General features: G+C 33.0%; 3 protein-coding genes across 4 annotated transcripts; 1 reads left to right on the top strand and 2 right to left on the bottom strand.

The window, feature by feature from the left end:
• Positions 1 to 527: 527 nt before the first annotated feature.
• On the bottom strand, positions 528 to 4,798 carry LOC130823144 (ABC transporter I family member 10). 2 transcript variants are annotated; one of them, XM_057687767.1, is made up of 7 exons: positions 4,572 to 4,798; positions 3,036 to 3,164; positions 2,554 to 2,716; positions 2,334 to 2,420; positions 1,176 to 1,301; positions 966 to 1,088; positions 528 to 882 (listed from the first exon to the last, which is right to left on the bottom strand). In XM_057687767.1, exons 2-7 carry the CDS (start codon positions 3,113 to 3,115, stop codon positions 673 to 675), a joined length of 789 nt encoding a protein of 262 aa, XP_057543750.1. In that variant the 5' UTR covers positions 3,116 to 3,164; positions 4,572 to 4,798; the 3' UTR covers positions 528 to 672. The 2 variants fall into 2 exon arrangements, with proteins under 2 accessions (XP_057543750.1, XP_057543749.1); XM_057687766.1 differs by having other exon boundaries at positions 2,554 to 2,722; positions 4,572 to 4,794.
• Positions 4,799 to 5,897: 1,099 nt separating this feature from the next.
• LOC130823142 (NAD(P)H-quinone oxidoreductase subunit O, chloroplastic) lies at positions 5,898 to 8,337 on the top strand. The gene is made up of 6 exons (XM_057687765.1): positions 5,898 to 6,265; positions 6,995 to 7,050; positions 7,149 to 7,214; positions 7,556 to 7,597; positions 7,953 to 8,012; positions 8,089 to 8,337. Exons 1-6 carry the CDS (start codon positions 6,061 to 6,063, stop codon positions 8,116 to 8,118), a joined length of 459 nt encoding a protein of 152 aa, XP_057543748.1. The 5' UTR covers positions 5,898 to 6,060; the 3' UTR covers positions 8,119 to 8,337.
• A 136-nt stretch (positions 8,338 to 8,473) lies between these two features.
• LOC130823141 (uncharacterized) lies at positions 8,474 to 22,250 on the bottom strand. Its single transcript, XM_057687764.1, has 4 exons — positions 21,743 to 22,250; positions 21,513 to 21,618; positions 11,655 to 11,866; positions 8,474 to 10,119 (listed from the first exon to the last, which is right to left on the bottom strand). Exons 1-4 carry the CDS (start codon positions 21,929 to 21,931, stop codon positions 8,821 to 8,823), a joined length of 1,806 nt encoding a protein of 601 aa, XP_057543747.1. The 5' UTR covers positions 21,932 to 22,250; the 3' UTR covers positions 8,474 to 8,820.
• Between the last annotated feature and the right edge of the window lie 349 nt (positions 22,251 to 22,599).

The raw sequence follows: 22,599 nt of genomic DNA, 5'->3' as shown, positions 1-22,599 counted from the left end.
AGTAACAAAGCTGAAAATATTTGAGAACAGTGATAACGAAATTAATATGTTGACTTTGATTTGACAATATCAAAGTACTGATATGTGTCACTAAAAGTTATTGTTTCTAATTTACAAGAGAAATGAGTTTATAGTTAGAAATTTAAAATGAAAACGTGGGATAATAGCTTAGAATGAAATTGGTACAAAATCTAAGGGACGTACTAAAATGATAAGTGTATCAAAAATCCTTATTACACGAATTGCTAATATTTTTTCATTGTCAAAAAATAAAATTAATAGTAAAAATATAAATTACTGTCAAGTTGAAATGAAAAATTTAAAATTGTTACAAGTTACGAGTGGATGTCGTATCACCACCTTCTAACTTCTTCATATCTAATATCTATATCCACCTAAAATAAAATTATCATACCACAAATTACCCAATACCCATGATGAACTGACAAGTAAGACTTTTCCGGTCCATATCCAACCACGATCCACCAAATTAATATTCATATCCGTTCCAATTGCAGCGAATATTATATAAAACCCGTAAAATTTTATAATATATCATCCCTAGACAAGATAATCTTGTATTTGAACATAAAATTGTTACAATGATATGAAAATAGTTTTGATGAACTCTAATAATTGATGAATTAGTGTTAAAAAGAGGCAAGAAATACATCATAAATTAATCTGATTAATGTACAAGGCTTGTTGTCTATTAATGAAATTCAAGATGGTTGATGGATCACCATTCTTCACCACTCTCCCATCTTCCATATAGATTGCACCATCTGCATATTCGAGTTCTTCCAATCGATGGGTTACCCACAATGCCGTTACATCTCCAGAACTCGTCAAAGAATTCTTCACCGCTTTGATTACTCCGATCTAGCATCAACGACAAGCATCATTTTCATGTACATAAAAGAGTTCGCTTTAAGTGAAACGATTCAAAATCGCTTATATAATACCTGATCGCTTTCGTCTAGAAAAGTCGTGAGCTCGTCCAGCAACAGCACTTTGCATGCTTCAGCTAATGCACCAGCGATTGCAACCCTCTGCTTCTGACCACCGCTGAGAGTTTGGACTTGCCTCTAGAAAATCCAATACGACATTTTATCGATAAGTGACGACACTCGGGATAGTTTCGACGCTTAAAGTTTATTATTACGGAAACTTACTTGTGAATAGTCAGACATGCCTACATCATCTAAAGCTTTTGCAACCCTCGATTTGACTTCATCGTAAGTCAGATCAAACTTACCAAGACCAAATGCAACATCAGCTTCTACCGTAGGCATGACTACCTGTCGAAGATTAATTCACCATATCACAATATAAGCTAGTAATGTGTAATCCCTCCAGCTTACTAGAAACTAGAAAGATGATAATTTTATCCCTGAATCTTAACTTACTAGTTCAACAAGTTAATCTATAACCGAAGAAACTGAGGAATAAAACCAACATATTCCAACAGCAACAATCCATCACCGAAACTACCCCTAGTAATGTTTATGATAAACATAAAAGCTCGTTCTTTTTCTTTACAACCCAATTTTGTTCTCTTTACAACCACCAAATAGAATTTTGGCTCAAACACCGAAACTTTATTGAATTGACCGAGGGAAAAGGAGAGTTTGGGGAGGGCTTGGGGAGGGGGCAGCGGAAATCAAATCCATGATCTTACCAGGGAAAAGTAATACATGCTAAAACTGAAACTTGATTACAAGTACTGGGTGGATCAAGGATGTGTAAAATTAAAAGGTTAGACTCTAATAGTACCTATAGATTCTCGTAAATTCTTTTTCGGGTGGAATTTTAGATATTTCAAATCATAAGACGGTCTCGCAAATTTAAATTTCCGAGTAACACAGAATAGCTCAATGACTCGCAAATCTTCATCAAAAGATCATCAACCTAAAGTATCTATGTTCACCCTAGATGATTCTGGTGATGACAAGCTAACTCACATCTAGCTAACTTTGCGAGCTTACAATATTATTGATAAATACATCCAAAAAAGCCACCTTGAACATTCCAACAACAACATTCCATTATCAACGCTATTAAGTGGTTCGCACCTGGGGTGGGGTTTGGGAGAGTCCAATGTACGCAACCTTACCCTTGTTAATGATAAAACTAACAAAGAGGTTGTTTCCAATTGACCCTTGGTAGCAAACGTTATGTGCAAGTTTCACATAAATAAGAAGTTCACATGATTTAATGAGTCATTTTACTTTACTCCATTATAATCTAAAACCAAAGAACTATAAATCATTCGCCCCATCGAAGTAATGGATATGATACAATCAATTCCAACAACAAAGCCCACAACTGACCTGATGATCTGGGTTCTGAAAGACAAAGCTTTTAGGTTTCTGAACATAAAGACTCCCATCAGCTGGTTTCAAGAGACCAGCCAATATCTGCACCATAAAAACCAATCAACATCCAATCATACAATACATACAAACCCAAAAAACTACTAGCAACGAAGCTGAAAACCCAGCTACAGAAACATAAAACAAGGCAAATTAAAATAAAAGATTGAAAGTTTACCTTGAGAAGGGTAGATTTGCCACAGCCATTAGGTCCAAGAAGCATCCATAATTGACCCGAAGGTATCTGAATTGAGCAATTCTTGAGAATTGGCAAACTTCCACCTTGCTTTGTTTTGATGAAAAAATTCAAATTTTGGCCCCATATTGCAAAATTTTCATTTCTGTAACTTGGAAGAAGTAAAACACAAATCCCATTACTGCATTTGTAGTAGCACACCATCTATTTGATGAATTGCCAAGCTAAAAGAGATTTCTCTGGTTTTTAATAGTTGCTACACTTGTCAACACGCTATATATTGTGAAAAATGAAAACATGTATAAAGATGAATCAAACAAGATTTCATATGACTTTGTTTTTTCTTAAAAATAAAGAGCAAGATGTATGACAACATTGTTTGACTATTATTGACTACTATGCAAATGTAGCAACTGTTATAAACCGAAAGACATATATCTGATACGGAGAGTAAAGATTGGAACCTAGTGATAGATACGGCATGGTTGGAAGCAGGAAGCGCAGGCGCTGGTGGTGGTGTGCGCAAGAAAGTGGCTAAATTCATTCAAGCAGTCTAGGTAAATGGAAACCTTGTCTCAATGTACATGTGAGTTCTGTGGAAAAAAGTATGAAACTAAGCTTCATGTCTAATATCAATATTTTGTTATGTTTCGGTAAAAATAGGAAAAAAAAAAAAAAAAAAACTTTCACTTCTTTAAAAATACTTCCACAATGCATGAAACTAACAATAATAGAATGTAAAATTGCCAATGCTACTCCTAATCACCTACAAAGTCAATAACATACACACAATGACGCGCAGTTGTCTACTACTTCCTCTGTTTCTTTTTAATTGCAACACTTTTCAAAACACGCATGTTAGTGTTTTTTAATAACTAATATCTCTAATTATACACAAGTTAAAATAATAAAAAGTTGATTTAATGAAACTTAATAAGATTTCACATGACTACCATTTTCTTAAAGGTTATTCACTATAAAGGTCAAAGAAAGGCTTGTGAAATGTGTAAAGTCAATGTGTTGCAAGTAAAAAGAAACAAAAGTTCAATTATTTCCATCAAACTAGTCACTAGTGAAAGATGCAATTGTATCTAATAAGCTAGGATTCTCAACTACATAGATACAATAGATATAGAACTAATAATGTAGATTACTAAAACTAATAATACATTCATATAAAAAAAAAGCTAATAATACATATGTCAAGGAACCAACTCAGGATATGTTATCTCTAACACGCCCCCTCACAAGAGAGCCCATTGGGCTAGAAGTATAGATGCGCGTCGAGGCTGAATATTCCACTTTAAATAACAGGTGGTTGAGTTTCAAAATCGTGACATCTTCTCACATTGGCTTCTGATACAATGTCAAATTAGGCTAGACTTATTGTGAATACTAACAAATTAACGAGAAGACACGAGGTGCACACACTTCATAAACCATGGAGATATATATTATCCCAAAATCATATGGCAATGGGAACAAGGACTCCAATAACTTTGTATACAAAGTGTGCACACCAATCTTCAATTTGTCGAAGTGGGATAAACCATCCCAACACCCCCTCACATTCGAACCCTCGTCAAGTTGTTCTCATGTAGGAGTAATCATTTAATGATCATACTAAACTACTAGTTTGCAACTAAATAAGTATAACAAACACACAACAACAAAGAGTAAATAGTCTAATACAATTATCATTAAAAATCAGAAAATTATACTAATAAACATATTACAATCACCCACATTTTAATCACAAATTCCAATCAAATTTATGTATAATAAGCACACCAAAATGCAAAGTGAATAGTTATACAAAATTATCAATAAATACCCATTAAACATGAGCTCAATTACTCACATCTAGCTTACAAATTACAAAAGCAAGTAAGTAGATATACGCCCATATGAAATTACTTAATACAAAGTAAAATTAACCCTAAAATCTTAATAAAAACCTAATTAAATTAGTTTAAGACTAAAGAAGCTAAGCAAATTACCTAGCGGAAACTTCCTCCTTCTCTTCTATACTTGAGTGCTGAGTGGTGGGTTCATTTTTGGTTGAACTTTGAAGACGATAACTGGCTGGACTGTGTAATACGGGCGGGCTGGCGGGTTTCCGATGGTGAAGACAGGCGGCAACAGGCCGGGCTAGGGGAATTGAAGGAGGGGAAGGAAAGAGTAGAAAAATGGAGTAAAAGATGGAGAATAGAAGTAGAAGCTAAATACCCCTATCTGAGTCCCATTTCTCCTACGCACTCTATTCAATACATTTATTTAATACTTAATATTTTTAATTATGTATAATTAAAATTTATGTTTAAAATTTATGTAAAGTTGATATGAACAATCTTTGTATTGAGACGAATCAAACAAAATTCTACTTTACGATGTGTTAACAAATTATTAATAAAATACAATTTAAGAGTAAGAGATGAATAATGTCCAAAACGGATATTACTAGTGAATTAGAGGGAATATATTTTATTCGAAAAATTATATTTTTAAAACGGTAGTAATTGGAGCATATAAAAATGAAATTTCAAATTAAAAACCAAACTATGTTTTTTTAAAAAATAAAGAAAACTACAAAATAAATAGGAGTATAATCCTCAATTATATGGTATTTGTAATAATATAATTATTTCTTTCAAAAAATATATAATTATAGATATTTCATAAAAATAATTATAATATTTATTCAAAAAAATAAAATTAGTATAAGACCGATACTCCCTCATATTCATTACTATTGCCTCATTTTCTTTTTGAATATTATTTATCAATAATTCTTAATATGTGTTTTATTTCTAATTTATAAATTATTAAAACATAGGCAAGTGAGCTTTTGATTTATTCTTCTCAATGTAAATAAATTTATATTATTTTTTTTCTTTAATCAAGTATAATTAGGGATTATTATGATTTAAAAAGGTAATAAATAGAGTTCAAAAAATCAATGGGACAATAATAATGAATGGAAGAGAGTATAAATAACTGAAATTTTATGATAATTTGAAGGACATTATATTTGCCAATATTCTTTTGCTTCCATGTGAAAATTAACCCAAAATTTTAGTCTTTATTTGAAGTCTTTTTACCAAGAGATGGCCTTTTAAAGAATAGTTATTAAATGAAATATAAAATCTTGTATGAGACGGTCTCAATGTAAAAGGCATTTTATATATGAGTTAAATGGTCAAATTAATACCAATTATTAGCATATAGACTTTTTATTTTAAACTCATCTCATCGAAAGACAGTATGTGACAGTAGCAGCTTTAAAAGAAATTGTGAATGAGTCACTAGAGGAAGTGCAACAAAATTTTGGGTTTGAAATGAAGCCCTTAACATTAAAGATAGAACTAAAATTAAACCCACCACATCCCTCCTTCAAAACACACTTTTCTCTCATTTCTTATCTGAAAATACACAACACTACCAAACAGAGTGCCATTTTCAGCCTTAAAACTCAGTTCATCATCTCCCATGGCTTTCTCCTTAACTCTACCAAATCCTCAAACCTTCTCATGCTTCTCTTCTTTCTCTAAAACTACAAGAAATATCGATTTTCGACGTCGGGTAATCATAAGAGCAGAAGCTAAGAGTTCACAAAAGCTCACAGAAACTAAAACTCAAGATATATCCAATGATCAGCCTCCCCCTAAGAAGCTCTCAAAGCCTGTTTATTCAAGTGAGCATTTCATTTTTTCTTCATTTTTATCAACCAAGAGGAAAATAAGAATTTATATCTTGTTTTATGTACATTATTTATTGTTTTTATTTTTGGGTGCTTATGAATTTTGTTGATCACCGGTTGAGTTCAGTTCAACTAACCTAAGCTCCATTATTTGGACTCCTTATCATTATCATTTGAGGTGTACGTTTGAGTGTTTTGGTCGGCTTTGGATATTTTATCTTGAGTCGGAATAAATTAGTTCTGTATGTAAATACTTTGACGATGTAATTTAAAATTTCAAGTCGGGTTATTTCAGCACAAGTCGATTCATACTTGGTTTTAATTAATCGGGCTTATTTTAAATAACTACTTATCATCCGATAAAAGTTGTAAGCCTAGTAAGATCTGAATTTGATTCTCATTTTCGAAGTTTCCGGTGAATAATTATCATTAAGTGTCAATTTATAGATTGTGTATATCTGATCCACTAAAACTCCACTTAGGTGGGAGTCTAGGGAACTACTTGGACGACGAAATATCGAAATATATGCACTTGTTACTCACGTGAAGCTGCACTTTTATGTACTAATTTAAAGTTAAAAATAACATTTAGTTGTCACATAGTAGATTGTGCACTTTTATGTACCAATTTAAGTGGAAGCTACTTAGTAACATTGAAATCGAAATAATGAAATATTAGAATATGGTTATTTGACTTATTTGTTCAAAATTGATTTTGGGCAGTGAAGAAAGGTCAGATTGTAAGCGTGGACAAGGAGAAGTATCTTAATAGTATCAATGTGAGTATTGTGTATCAGAAATTGCAATTATTATTATAATTTATAAATGAGGAATAAAATGTATTTGTGCTTGTGTTTGTGTTTTGGTAAATGATCAGTATTTATCTGTTGGACATCCTCCATACTATAAAGGGTTAGACTACATTTATGAAGATCGTGGAGAGGTAAAATTTGATACTCCCTTCTAATCCCTATTATTATCTCATTTGACTTATGTATGTTTGTCTATGTAGATATTCAATTAATAATATCTCAAATTGTATTTAATTAAAAATTATCAAAAATATCATAATAAATAAATTTTTCATCAAAATGAATCAAATAAGACTATAAATTAAGAATAAAATACAAATTAAAGATAATCAATAAATAGTATCAAAAAGTCAAATACAACAGTTGTTGTGAATAAAAGGGAGTCCAATACTATCTAAAACCCTTTTTTTCCCAAGAAATTAGGATGAGTTGGGTATCTTCAATCCTCATGTTTAGCAACTTTTTAATGCAGGTTTTGGATATGCGCATCTTTGAGACAGGGGAACATGCACTCGTAAGTAACTCCGCATTTTTGGCAATTGGTTGTTCGTTGTTGGTTGATGGTTGATTCAATTGGCTTGTTTCTGCTATTTTTGTTCTTCATATGCCATCAACATAAGTCAATTGTTAAGGCAATGTTTGGTAAAAGTTAGTTGTGTTCATTGATTGTCTATTAAAAAAAAAAAAGAACCTAAGAACCAAAAGCCAATGAACAAGCTACTCAGAACAACTTTTCAGATGGCGTAAAAGTCATTTACCAAACACATCTATTGGTTGTTCGACCACCCATACACATTTCAGCTTCTCGTTCAAGTAAAATGCAATTATATGATTACTAACATCCTGAAATTTGCTAAATAAATACTCAGATTTCTTGGGTTGGAATACCAACATCACCAGCTTGGCTTCCTACAGATATGCTTATTAAGGTACTTCCCATATTACCCATGAACAAATCTGCATATGGTTCAAGTATTTCTTCTAATGGCCTAATTTACTGTGCAGTCTGACAAACTGGACTATGAAAGGATGTGATTCAGTTGCACAAAATCATCATACAACATTTCCTTTCTCCAAAGAATTTACCAAATCAATGTAGTTTGTTATGAGCTCATTTGTACCTGAAGTCATTCACATAACAGCTAATCTCTTAGAGATTGTCTCTTTGAGAGATGTATTTCAAGCCCTGTCCATTAAAAATTGATGTCTACTTACCATATTCTTAATGTTTACTTACATTATCTTTAATGCTTATTTACCGTATCCTTAATGCCTATTTTCAATATCTTAAATGTCTATTTAGGTTCCGGAACCAGTCGTAGAAAACAAGTGGAACAGTTATATGTCCATAGATTTCTTTCAATCAATGTAAAGATCGGAATTGAACTCATTTCCTGACATGGGAAAAGAATCGGCTTTCTCATTGATTTCTGAAAAAATTTCATATTAGTAAAAGTTACAGTAATATGTACATTCGCACTTGAATAAGAAACTTGTAACCTTGTTCATATCTGAAGAATCCCGTGACTAGAACTTGTGGCCTCGAAATCATAAGTTCGGATCCTACCACAGGACCGAGCAATCTTGGTGGGATGACGGTTAATGTGAGCAGTACTCGGCATCATTTCTGATATTCTATTCCCTTTCTGTGCATCTGAGATCCTTACAATGCTTAAACGGAGCATTGCGAAAATAGGGTCATAGGAAGAATATACACTTGCATATGAAAGATTTTAGCTAATTCTCATATTTTCTTTTGCCACTTTTAATAGACTTCATAAGTCTGACCAAGGAGGGAAGAGGTTCAGGAACAGGGACATTCATAGACCTATACAGCTTCCGGACATTTTCAGAGAAACCGTTAGATGATAAAACATAAGAATATGAAGCAGATTTACAAGCCATTGCATCTGTTCTTAACTTATTCGATTCAATATCAGCAGTTACCACCTCTGTGTTGTTCTCATTATCATTCTTGGCAATGCTTTTCATATCATCATCGAAGGATGGTAGCTTCACCTCTATGTCATTCTCGATAGCCTTCTCCGGATTATTTTCCTTTGCATCAAAAGATAATAGCTTCTCTTTTATGTCATAACCGGCATTCTCATCGTCACATTCCTTGTCATCAGAAGATATCAGTTTCACCCGTAAGTCGTTCTCGTTGGCCTTGTCTTTAGTTTCACCATCATCAGAATATAGCATATTCTGTAAGTCTAACTCTTCGGATTTTAATCGAATGTTTTTCCTTTCTTCAGCTGACATGCAAGAATGATAGCCAAGCCTTGCTCGTCCAAATAATGTTACTTGTCGCTTCTTGCTTGAGGGCAACTCCAAGAGACTTTCCTGGTTACTCAATATCATTGGTAGTTGAAGCAGCTCCGGTTCTTCACAATCAGCCTTGCTTTTTACGATTACATCACTTGTAACTCTAAGTGAAGTTTCCATGTTCATGTCCAGAACCTTCCAGAAACGGTCATCAGAAGCTCGCGCGCTATCATTGCTGTTTTTAACATAATCTAGCTCCATGGCTCGACACTCGGGCGTAGTTGAAACAACCCATTTAGGAGACAGAAGTTCCAAAGCCCACTCCAGTTCTTGTCTTGAGGAATGCATAGAGTAGCAAACATGCCAAACACCAAACTGATCCTTTATTGGAATGTTTGATCTTTCTAAAATTTTCCTTTCCATAACTGTAAGCTCGGTTTCTTCACATGCATACCATTGCGCTGAAGGTCGAATTATCAACGGCTCAGACTGCATATTCTCACGAACCTCTATTATTTTCTTTTTTGCCTTCTCATACAATTTCGGATAACCATCAAATAAATGGAAACGGGAAGAAGGATCGTCGGACAGGATTTGCGGAGATATAAGTTCCAAAGCTTTGTAAAAATCTGGGTGCTTAGCCTTATCAACATATATCTTAGACCCAAATGTTTGAAAAACTTCTTTAAGCACCTCTTCTTGACCAAGAATACTACAGGTGAGGTATACCTTTGGAACATCAGGATGTTTCCATATACAATTAATAATCTGTTTCATTGCACAAACACAAACTTCTTAGCTTATTATCAACTTCCTGACACAAAGTTTTAGATTGACCAGACATCTTCACATCTGAGAGAAAAATAAAGCAAAGATAATTCAAAATTTCTCCAATCAATAAGTGTACATGCAGGGGAATTTAGGCCTATGGCTTGAGTCATTTGATTATAACTCTTATCAATATTGAGTGGTATATGTCATGGACTGAGTTGGCCATGAGATGAAATTACTAAAGACAGAACAGAAAATGTATATGAATATATCGATTTGTGTGTAAAACGTATAATGTATGAACAAAAGATTGAATGTAATCAAAGGACGATTACAAAAGATAGTATACAAGCATTCAAGGGGCTTGTTCTCTCCTAATGAGTATTAAACTCCACTAAAATATAACATCAAAAGTGAATCCCTAATCCCTTCCCCTTCCCCTCTATTTATACTAATTATCCCTACATTTTATTCCCCCAACTAATTAATTACTAAGTATTATTTATTGCTAAATTCCTATATTTTCCCCCCTCCTAGCCATTCATGACAATATAACATATAACACATAAGAATGGTAGCCGAGTTAGTTCGGCACACATGCAGAGATAGTGTTCAGCTCATGCTATACTAGAATCGTGGATTTGCCCATGTAGATGCATTAATTGCAATATGCAGTAGCCAATAATAGATGCACTGTAGTATCATATTCTCTACATGCATATCAAAAGGTGTATTTTATAGGTCATAAAATCTGAAGGGTACAAAAAGTTTGTAAACTATAGATCTAACTGACAAAATCCTTATTTCCTTACATATTCAATAAGGTAATTATTTGAATATCAAGAAAACAAATGCTCTCTTTTCAAAGCAAAAGTTCTAGTTATCAAAAGAACTAAAGAGAGTGTTTAGATGTTTGGCAAACAACGATAGCTAATAATTGGTACTTGATTACATTTTTGCTAATTTGACCAGTTGATTAAATTGACTGGTTTGACTACATCAATTAAAACCGCTGCTATAAGCAACTTGTTCGAAAAAAGCTTATTCATAAAAGTAAATTGTTTTAACCAGCTAATTTACCAAACACTAGTATTGGATGGTTTGACCACTCAACCCTCTATTTATATCAAAATAAGCTAAAATTGCCTATAACCTATTTTGCCAAACAACCCCAAGTTTTACGATGATGGCAAAATCAATAATGAGCTTTTGAATTTTATTTTTTTAAATGAGCCTTTAAATTTTTAGTTAAAAATGAGCCTTTAACCAATTATATGGAAACACCATAGAGGCAACTAGGAAATCATATCGAAGCAAAACAAAATCACTCCTGAGCAAAATCAAAATGAAGCCAGGGTCAGGTGGCAACTACATACAGCACCGTTTCAAGAAGTTATTTCTAGGATTATGCTCAGAAAACTTCAAACTAATACGGATATATATTTCATTCAGAGACGATTGTGGGCTCCAAAGCCTCACCCAAACAATTGTACCCAGAATGAATAAGTTAGATGGCTAAGACTGGAAAAAACCTGTTTTATGGCAGAATGCTTGCTTGGGATATTCATAAGACTTTTGCCGAATGTACAATCTAGAAAAACGAAATCAAGCCGACAATTGGGCTCCTTCCCATTTCTGGCAATATACTTTTCTGGCAAATTTTGCAGACATTCAGGAGTGAGTCTACAATCCCCAGTATGGAGAATATTGCCAAATTTTCCTTCAAACAAAAACATCACAGCCCCTGAAAATCCAAGTCAACAAATACAATTTCTCAATTAGATACCCAACTTAAATTCTAAATCACCACAGTTAATAACAGTGAGAGGAGTGGCATTGAACAACGAGATAGAAGTATCTTATTAAGTCAAGAGCATGGTAAAATGTTATTACAAAATACAAACCAGCAATGTTAACCAAGTAAAAAATTGCAAGAGAGCTGACAACAATCAAATGGAATATTTTTAGCATCTTAAAATATCGCAACCATGTTAATCATTTTCACCTCTTGCCCGAAAACTATCAAGAAACTTAACCCTCTGCAAGATTGCAACCTATGAGAAGTTGAGAACTATGTACCGTCTATAGTTCAAAAACAAGACCACATGTATGGTATCGATCGAGTTGTAAAGATTTCAAATCCATTGAACCAACATTAACCACATAGTAAGAGTGTAAGAAAATGCGTTATTAGGCTGGCTTAAGGGATATCTCATGGTCTCTGCTGAAGTTTTGTCAATACAACAATCATGTCATCTCTATTACCACACCACCAAGACCGTTACCATAATAATGACCTAAACAATATTTTGCACTATTGTATCGCCAAGTGCCACTAAGCCAACCTTATTTTAGACTTGCAACATGCTTCAATTGAGGATTATACATTAGGGGAGTAGTACAAGTCAAACTAAGTGAATTGAAGAGAAGTTAAGGTGGTTTATGGTTACAAAGGAAAAAGATAGGAGCCGTTGTAAAAAGAATACGGAATTGGTGATGTTATGAAGATGGGGGAGGAGCTTTCAGCTTTTACCCTCATTTAAGCAAAAACTGGAAATCGTAGCCCCTCAAAAAGCATTTACCATAATGTGACATGGCCTTGAGCAGCTTAGCACACTCCTAAAGCACTTCCAGATTCAGTTCTGAGCTCAAAAAGTTTTGAGGATGAGGCTACATTGACGGGGAATATCTCAATAACGCGCTTAATTTGGGGCACATGAAAAATGGGATGAATATAAGCAGAGGCGGAAATTCAAGCTTGTAGGAAACTTTACCAATCTTCAAGAGATGGAGAAAGGTCCATAAAAGGGAAACAAAATAAAAAATTACAATAAGGTTTCTTTTACATAGAGTTCTCATGTATTGTTGTGCTTTAAACATGTTTGCCTTATGATCATACAACATTACATCTTTATCTAAAAGGAGCTTTTCCACTAAAGAAACTACAGTTGGTCCTCAGTTGAATTTCAGAAAAAAAAGGCCTCTCACATACATGCCTTGAAAGGGTTGTAAATACTTGTAATCCATGGACATATTGTTGAGACATACTGAGCCCAAGGTAGCCAATTGGCCCAAGGTCTGTGTTTGTCTTGCATAAAACACTCGAGGTACAATCCAATGTGCACTATTACAGTCCAATGTTATTTAACCAAATCAGTTTCCTCCAGAAGATACTAGAGAGCACCTTATCCTGATTTGAGATAAATAGAGCCAATGGATGAGGGAAATGGGTGAAGTAAATAGCCATACTAGCTCCTACCTTAGTTACTGCTACTGACTACTGTGGTAGCTTTAAAAGGATGAGTGAGTTGAGCCAATGAAATGGTTGTATCTTGAAAATCCACCAATGATCAACTGTCACTAGAATAGTATCCCCACTATGATATTGAGGCAAGCTTTAATAAATCCATAAAGACATCTTCCTGAATCTGTTGCGGTATTGGCAGGAATGGACATTGGAGAAGAGAAAGAAAGTACCCCTTTGTTCCTTCTCCATTCTGCATAGCCTCTGTTGGGTTTCTTATGAACTAATCTTGGTTAATTCCTAACTATGAACTGAGCTTGGCTGATGTTCTTCCTCAAATGCTCCCTACCCACTACCACAACCCCTAATTCTAATTTATTGGACAATTCTCTTAAAAAGGCATCTTAATTCAAAATCATAACTCCACAGTTACTTGCCACTTTTATCAGTCTCCAATTAGCTTTTTCAGATTCCTCTGTTCTGTGTCTATGATAAAATGTCATACCAATAGATGTGGCCACTTTTTCTGTTTTTCATTGCTAACACTATTGTTCTCATACATGCATTTGATACAATTCTAGGACCTAGCACTAGGCTGTTGAAAATGATGGAATTCACTGCTTGAAGATCAAGGAAAGCTACAAGTCCAAATCCACTCACATCTATTTCTAGAAAAAGACTTGTAAAAATCTGGTAGTCACAAAACGGCGGTGTAGCTAAGTGTAATGAATCAAAGAACTCAAGGCTCAAAGCTGAAATTCACTTACTCTAGACGTGGTAAAGGTCACTCAAATCAGATAGCAAGGGGACAAGAAGGAAAAGGCAAAGGTAATCATGAAGAGTAAAAGAAGATAGTTGTATTTTTTGGTCGTACCTTAGTAGTATTATACTTTAAACAGAGAGACAACCAATAGTCGAGTGGTATTTATGCAATGCATTGTAATGTGTAATACCCATGTCTTTTGAGGTTTTGTAATGCCTTTGGCTATTGTGGAATGAAAGCCACTCGAAGAGCTTGTTGATTAATATCACAATCATTCTATAATTCTCTCTAGCTACTTACTGCTATCTCATTTTCTTTGCCACATCTCACTCAACTCTACCCTTTGTTGTACTGCCCTCCCCTGCCTACGGTTGTAGCTACCCATCTGAGGTGTCTAGGTAGCCGCCGACGTTACATTGGTATCAGAGCACCGATCACAACTCGTGGTGTGATTCAAGAGCTCCAATAAACCCTACCCTTGCAAATCCAAGAGCTTCAACAGTCCATACCCACCCAAATACACAGCATAATAAAAACTTTCGATGAAAGGCTCAACGCCCTCATGGCGACTCTGATGGAGAGCCACACTAAACTCACCGCCGACCAAGCCAAAACCCAAGAGCAAAACCATAAGTTTCAAGAGGAATTAGGGCACTAAAAACCCTAAATCGGCCCAAACCCACACAACTCCCCACTCCCACACCTCAACCACAACCCAACACTCCCAAACCGACCACAATTATCGAGATAATACCTTAGCCTATAGTACATCCTAAAGAAAATATTCTCAATTTAAGAATCATTTTCTATAATATTTCCCTTATAACAAATTTCCCTATATAACCAAAGTGACTCTCAATTAATGGACTTTTAATTTTTCAATAAGTGTAAACATCGCCAATCTCAATTCAATGACCTCAATAAACACGTCCTTGTTGAATATTTCAATAATAAAATACCAAAGTATAATTCCAATAATTTCATGCAACACAGTCTCTAAGGTAATGGAACACAACCTCCAATAATCATTAAGAATAATTGGACTAAAGATAATACATTTTAATCTCTGGCAATATACTTTCCAATAAATTAACAATGACATGCAACCAACACTCATCTAACAACTTATTAATAACAAATCTGTATAGATGAAGAAAATGATCATCTAAAATAACTCATAAATAGAGACATTTGTTAATGTAACATGAATAATATATTCCTCAAAATAATAACCTAGTCTCTGATCTAGCCGAACAAAAGCGCAATCCCTAGCGCAACTCAACACCATGCCTCCAACAAATCCTCTCAAGTTAGATGAAAACGTAATTTAAGCTAACCAAGGCTCCAAAAAGAGACACAATAATAATTGTTTGTCAATATATATAATGACAAAGAACCCGACGAACTAATGATATATAAGATATCCTATTAACAATCATAATAATTCCTCTTAAGATATGATAGCAAACAATCACAAAATATTGACAAGAAATTTGGATATGGTCAACCTGAAATAATGAGAGTTGTGACATTCCTCCCTTGAAATCTTACGATTCTAGCCAACTTTAAATAGAGTTCGTCTTCAAACCTATCTACATATAAACTATTTGAAATCTAGCAGACTAAGGAGTTGCAATACTAGGCAAATTATTATTCTTTTTGTGCTGATTGCGCACTTGCAAATAATAACGCTTCGCGGCATCCCACTCTCGCAAATAGCCTACTCGATAACATGATTATAACTTATAACTCTCATAATTGTTACTTTTTCGCAACAATATCTATCATGAATCATCATGGGTTTCTTATACGAGAATAATGACATTGAGAGGGATCTCCTTCAACTCTATAACATGAGATTCATCCACATCAAACATAGTTTAACTCGTAATACATGACAAATACGGGAAATTTAACTAGCAACATAATAACGCGTGTTCGCTGAAAAACAAATATTTCTTGTGTCATATTATACTCTACATGACTCTTGTCCTTCTATACCAATCACGTGTCATCACGCGTAGATCACACATCCAACTAACCTTAACCAATATTTAATAAGACAGTGCTTCAATTCAATGTAACCTTATCTCAAAACTTGACTTTTTTTTCTAATTGTAAAGATATATACAATCATCTTACAATTAGAGAAATAACTAAACTATGTATTACATACAAGCCCTTAATAATTTAAGACTCACTCGAATATTACATCTACTATCCTTATAAAGTCAAAAATTGATACATAAATCATCTTTAGCCGATAAAACCAAATAACCTTTATGATAACCACAGTGCACTTCCAACTTATCACCTTAATATTCAAAACATACCTAAGGGTAACTCAAACATCAAAAACACGAAAATTTATTTTAAAATTCCATCAAGTCAAACATAGGTCCATAAAACTTTCATGATATTAATCTAATAAAATCAAAGGCCTCAAAACTACTTCTAATAATAACCAAATTACAATGACAATTAACCTCAAATAACACATAAACTAAAACATATAATAAGACCATAGATTATATAAATATATAATTCCTTATGTACTAATTGACTCAATCTCAATCTTATATTTAACCTAGCAAATAATTCAATAGATAATAAAACCTAAATCATGAACATATTACTCAGTTTATCACAATATTCAACTTCTCAATAGTTTACTACCAAATTGATAGTCTCTTAAGATATCACGATCATCCTCAGTGTAAAAAAATAGTTTAATTAAAATGTATTCTCCTCAACAATTAGATAAAATTCAGAGTTCCCAAAAAAATTACATCTAACAATATTTAGCTTTTCTTAAGATAAGACTTCAATTTTAATACAAAATTTTGGCATAACTCCTTGATAACAAAATCTTAAAGAAGCTAAAATATGTTCCTTTATTATATACAAAATATTTCCAGTAATAAAACCTCAAAGTATGTCACCTCGAATATAACATCAAAATTCTCGATAAAATATTTCCATATATAATAACTAAATCCCAATTTTAGCATACACCAGTCTAAAAAATAAAGATTAACTTTAATACATATGTAATATTTTATTTTAATAAAGTATATCATAATTACATATTTCAACTAATTTTTTTTCCTTTTCTTTTCATTTTTCTTTTAGAATTGGTAAATCCTCCCTTTAAAATTTCATGATCAAGTAACTAAACTTACTAAAGTATATGACCGTTTCTAAAACTACTTGGACATATCACAATTAGTCAATCACATGTAATATACATTTATGTTATAAAAACGATGTCTCTTATCATAAAACCTCAGAAGTAATGATCCACCATCATACACAATGGTTGTCTATTATTTATTTTCGTCAAACATTTCTAATTACCCATAGTTTCTCCCAATTACTTTTAAGTTTAACCTTTTTTTCATTTTTTAATAATTTAACTTTTTAATTTTTGATTATTTTATCGACTCCACTAATTTACTAAATCCGCCTACGTTTATCTCCAACACCTAAGTTTTAATTTTTATCTAATCCCAAAATCAAATTTCTAATTTCTCAATCCCCAACTTCATTAGTATCAGATATTTTCTAGTGCTAATTTAATTAACTCGTCGAATCAGTTACGTTCGCAGAGTCTCCAAATATCAATTGTAACGCCCTAATAGTATCTACCTAATTAGATGAGGGTGCTATTAAGCATAATCCAAAAATAACTTTAATATATGTCCTCAATACATTATAAATGTTAAACTCAAAATTAAATAAATGATCCAACATAAACTCAAACTCAAAATTAAATAAGTTTAAAGGTTTCTACATGCCCATCACAAAAATAAGTCCCAAATATAGACTTTTATTCTTAGTCACGAAGATCTATCAATTCATCCACTACATTAAGACAATCCAATACTAAGGTAAAACTATAAAAATCCATTTAAATATTACAATGAATTTTGTCACTCCATAATACCTTATTTGCTAATCAGCTACCCCTACAAATCACTTGCAATCTAAAACCAAAACAGAAAAGAGTCAACCATGAAAGGTTGAACGAGTAGACATATCTCACGTAAAACATATCTTAATTATCTTTAAAACATGCTTTCACAAATAGGGAGAAGAGAATATCGCATCATAGTTTAAAAGAAAAATCCTAGACCTTGTCTGCACTAAATATCTAGTTGAGAGGATATTCTGTAGCTCTTGGGCTATGTCATTCTCATGTGAAGCTAGCCAATACCTCAATAGCAACTCGCCTTAAAACATAACATAGAGCCATTAACTTTTTGCTCACAATATAATATCAAGGAGGATAGACTCATGATCTTTTATGTATCACTCTGGATAAGAAATCAACAATGTCAAGGATATAAATTTCATGTCAAAAATTCAAGTATTAACAATAGAGCACATAATAGAAAATCAGACTGGTCAGTCTCCTTTTGAAAAAAAGGCACTATCCATTCAATTGTAGCTCCACTTTCAGGTGACGGTCACCAACAGCTACTAAGTTCACTAAAACAGCTTTTCCACAAACTTCTCTTGCGGTGCAACACGATAAAAGAAATGGAAAATTAGCAATATAGATTCAAGTCTAGCCCATCTAAAATTGGCTATATTATGTCTATTATAGAACAAAATGAGATATCAAAAAAATGTACTGCAACTCTCCTTTAACACCAAGTGGTCGAACAAAGGATATAAAAAGTGAAAGAGAAAAAAACAAAACTCATTTTAGCAAGAGATGTAGGCAACCAAAAGTTTTTGGGTTTATTTATACTAATAGTTTAGTTAAAAGTTCTGGGTTTATTTATATTAATAGTTTAGGGTTAGGGTTAACATCTCTCATTTAACATCTGATAAAAAATATAATAAATCCTATAATTACTATATGACTTTAACCCAATTATAAATTATTATGTTACTATAACCCAAGTATTTATTTATTTATTACATCTAAAATATAATATTATTCAACCTGAATGTTAAAATAGTAAATTCTATTTGATAAATAACATTATTTTAAGACTAAATTTTAAAATGTTACAGTAGGGATCAGAGATTAGTAGAAGCGGCAAGAAGATTGCAAAGAAGTGTTCATAAAATGGGAGGATTTACTAGATTCGGAAGCCACTTTGGAAGATTATCAAACCATCAACATAAAATTTCTAGATTTCCACCTTAAGGACAAGGTGATGCTTTTGGCGGGGGTAATGTAATGAATAAAGGAACTCAAGGCCCAAAGCTGAAAATTCACTTACTCTAGACGTGGTAAAGTGTTTATGAGCCGACTAATTCCAAGAAAACAATAAATCTAGAAATATGATATTTAAAGGACAAAAGTGAAATTATATTATTAAATGGATGATAAAAGGATGATTACAACCCTAAAAAGTAAAAATACTAAAAGATAGATCAAGCTATTCGAGAGGCTTGAGATCTCCCTATGAGTATGACTCACCCACTTTACAATTTCCAAGATATCTTATGACTCTCTAATTTCCCCTATCCATAATAAAACTCCTCTTAATACTAACTTATTCCTTAAGTCACCACTAACATAGTAATTACGTAAATTACCCCTTCGTAAGCCTATTATCTGTTACTAGTTCATTACATATAGGTCACTCAAATCAAATAGCAAGGGAAGGAGAAGGACAAGTAGTACCTTAGTAGTATTGTACTTTAAATAGAGAGACCAACATTAGTAGGAGTGGTATTATGCAATGCACTATAATGTGTAATACCATGTCTTTTGAAGTTTTGTAATGCCTTTGGCTATTTTGGAGTGAAAGCAACTCGAAGAGCTTGTTGATTAATATCACAATCATTCTCTTATTCTCTCTAGCTACTTACTGCTTTCTCATTTTCTTTGCCACATCTCACTCAACTTTACCCTTTGTTGTGTACAACCCTCGCTGTCCTCCCTTGCCAACGATGGTAGCAGCCCATCTAAGGTGTCCAACCGCCGGCGGCACACTAAGGTGTGTTTCAAATTTCAACGCTTCAAAAGCTCTAAGTGGCATTTTCACTCCTCCCAAGGTTCATTCCTTCATTGTGCCGTTGATAGAGCAATGGTTTTTGTGTATCCAGTAACAAATCTCCTATAATACCAAGCAAGCTCCAAATAGAACTCTTAATTATCTAAGGTTTTGTCGTTGCTAGATTGGTCACTTTACAATAGAGCTCACTTTCTCTCTAACCATAGCAATTCCATCATCAGAGATGATACACCCAATCACCTTATGCTTCCTAAACTAATAGTGAACAATTGATTTTCAAACTAAACATTAAACACCAATGCTGAATGTTTCATCCTTCACTTCACTCAACAATAAACTAAGATATCACTGGAAAAGACAAGAAGAAACTCACAAACAGTAATCATTCACAAAATCTAACCTAGTGATGTTCTTTTGTTCAAATTGACTCCTAAGAGAATCTAGCATCAAACTATCCAAGTCAAATTTGGCACATAGCCTCTTTCATAGTTCCACCTCACTCTTCCTTATCTCTTCTCACTTCAGTTGTGCACACACTACTACTGCTACACATCATTTGAGATGCAGAGAGATCAACAATATTCCCTATTTTCCTATAGCTCCACTTCAATAATGTTGGAAAAACAAAAATCCAAAACAGGAACTTATGTTTAAAACTTTTGAACCTTTGCCATCCAAATTCGTTTTGATGAATCAAATTGAGAGAACATATTTTACAACAACACCTATCTAATCTCTATAAAGGTTAATCTTGTTAGCAACTACTAAAAGTTCGTGTGACAGATAAATGTCTCATTTTTAACAATGTAAACTTTGCCATCCAGTTATCCTAAAACACATGCCACGCAACATGATGTGGAGAAAGAGACATAATCTCAAAGCTTAATAAACCACCTAACAACTATCATAATCACCAAACAATTATCAATCAAAATGTCTAAATACAAACTCAGCCACATAAATCAGATTCTGCATCATTCTCATGTTTTTTAAGCTAAAGTTCGTAGATAACTCAACATGTCAACACATCAAAACAAACAAAAAATTTGAGCATAAGAAAACCACAACCACTAATAATTTGATCCCAGTGAATCCAATGCGGTAAACACCAAAAACTATCAAGATCATCTCACTTCTCTTGACTCTTTCGCTGATGCTTTTCTGTTTTTAAAACATTCAATACATTCTAGGAAGTATGTTTCAAATATCACTTTCTTAAATTTTCTCAAATATGATAAATATATATATGTAAGAATACATAAAATTAAAAAAAAAAAAAAAAAAAAAAAAAAAAAAAAAAAACAAAACTCATAATAACAATTCCACCATTTCCTCCCCAAATTATCCTAAAATTCGTAAACAAAAATCCAATTAAATGAACTGCAGAAAAGGATAAATCAAATACCAGGGCAATGATTAGCATCAAAAGCGGTAACAGAAAAACACCCATCTGGATCATTAACAGTGATGGTTTGGCCCACCTCAATTTCCACAAACATTGATTCATCAATCTGGATTAAAAATTAAAAATCAAAATAAACCCACAAAATAAAATTGTAGCACAACTCTAATTAGCAATAGCTAAAATTCAAAACTACAATAAAGCCAAAAAAAATGGTAAGAAAGCTACTCAACCTGAGGGAAAAATATGAGGATCAGGGATTTGGTGAGATGGGTAGCATATATTGGGTATGAAGAATGAGAGGTGATACCAGAACAATGATCTTTATGAGCATGAGTCAGAAAATGGTGGTGTTTTAGCTTGGAATTAGGGTTCCAAGTATCTACTGAAAATGGTAATCCTCTAGGCATTTCGATTGGCATTTTCTTCCCCGTGATTTTTTGTTCTTCCCCCTTTTTGGGTTTTTGATTTTGATTTGTGTATTTTAATCTATCCTAAGATGAAGATAGTTTGATTGTGATTAGTGAGAATGATGAAACCCTAAAAATCGCGGAATATTTAAGGCAAGGAGAGAAGATTGATCCGAAAGGAAAACAAATTAACGAATCGGGCAAAATAGGAGGGAAACTTTCAGAGGATTTTTTCCCGTAGTTTTCGGTTTTTTTCAAAATCAACAAGAGAAATTTGAAAACTGAAATGTTGGTTTCCAGCTATAAGTAATAATTATTTTTTTAGCTAAGAATGGAATATATTAATTTCAAAAAAATATTTTTACGTCTTAGATTATAAAGAAAAACGCTTTCTAGAACATAAAAGGAAAGCTAACACAAAGCAAACACCAAACAAGACGAGCACAACCAAACTACATAATGACCCAATTCTTACACTTATCATTAAGTCTAGAAGCTACATAAAAAATAACCTAAAAGCAACTTTTATACTTATTATTTTTTTAATTATCATATTTTTAATAATTTTTTTATTTATTATAAGACATATATTAGATAACTTCAAAATTTTAAAAATAAAAATTAAATAAACTAAAATATTATTGTACGCTCTTAAATTCTCATAGAGGAAAATTATAATT

Source organism: Amaranthus tricolor, chromosome 9 (genome assembly GCF_026212465.1).
Source record: "Amaranthus tricolor cultivar Red isolate AtriRed21 chromosome 9, ASM2621246v1, whole genome shotgun sequence".
Lineage (NCBI taxonomy): Eukaryota > Viridiplantae > Streptophyta > Magnoliopsida > Caryophyllales > Amaranthaceae > Amaranthus > Amaranthus tricolor.
Note: the sequence above shows the minus strand (reverse complement) of the source record. Positions and strands in the feature narration are given on the sequence as shown.

Bases quoted from the DNA above. Each gene is read 5' to 3' on its own strand.
- LOC130823144 (XM_057687766.1), bottom strand. From the start codon at position 3,115: ATGAATTTAGCCACTTTCTTGCGCACACCACCACCAGCGCCTGCGCTT. The intron at 1,302-2,333 runs GTCAGTTGTGGG...AATCTTCGACAG, and splicing joins TTCAGAACCCAGATCATCAG to GTAGTCATGCCTACGGTAGA. The intron at 883-965 runs GTATTATATAAG...CGTTGATGCTAG, and splicing joins TTCTAGACGAAAGCGATCAG to ATCGGAGTAATCAAAGCGGT.
- LOC130823142 (XM_057687765.1), top strand. From the start codon at position 6,061: ATGGCTTTCTCCTTAACTCTACCAAATCCTCAAACCTTCTCATGCTTC. The intron at 7,051-7,148 runs GTGAGTATTGTG...GTAAATGATCAG, and splicing joins AGTATCTTAATAGTATCAAT to TATTTATCTGTTGGACATCC. The intron at 7,215-7,555 runs GTAAAATTTGAT...TTTTTAATGCAG, and splicing joins TTTATGAAGATCGTGGAGAG to GTTTTGGATATGCGCATCTT.
- LOC130823141 (XM_057687764.1), bottom strand. From the start codon at position 21,931: ATGCCAATCGAAATGCCTAGAGGATTACCATTTTCAGTAGATACTTGG. The intron at 11,867-21,512 runs GTATTTGATTTA...TTGGATTTTCAG, and splicing joins TGATGCTAATCATTGCCCTG to GGGCTGTGATGTTTTTGTTT. The intron at 10,120-11,654 runs GTTTTTTCCAGT...GCAATGAAACAG, and splicing joins AGCATTCTGCCATAAAACAG to ATTATTAATTGTATATGGAA.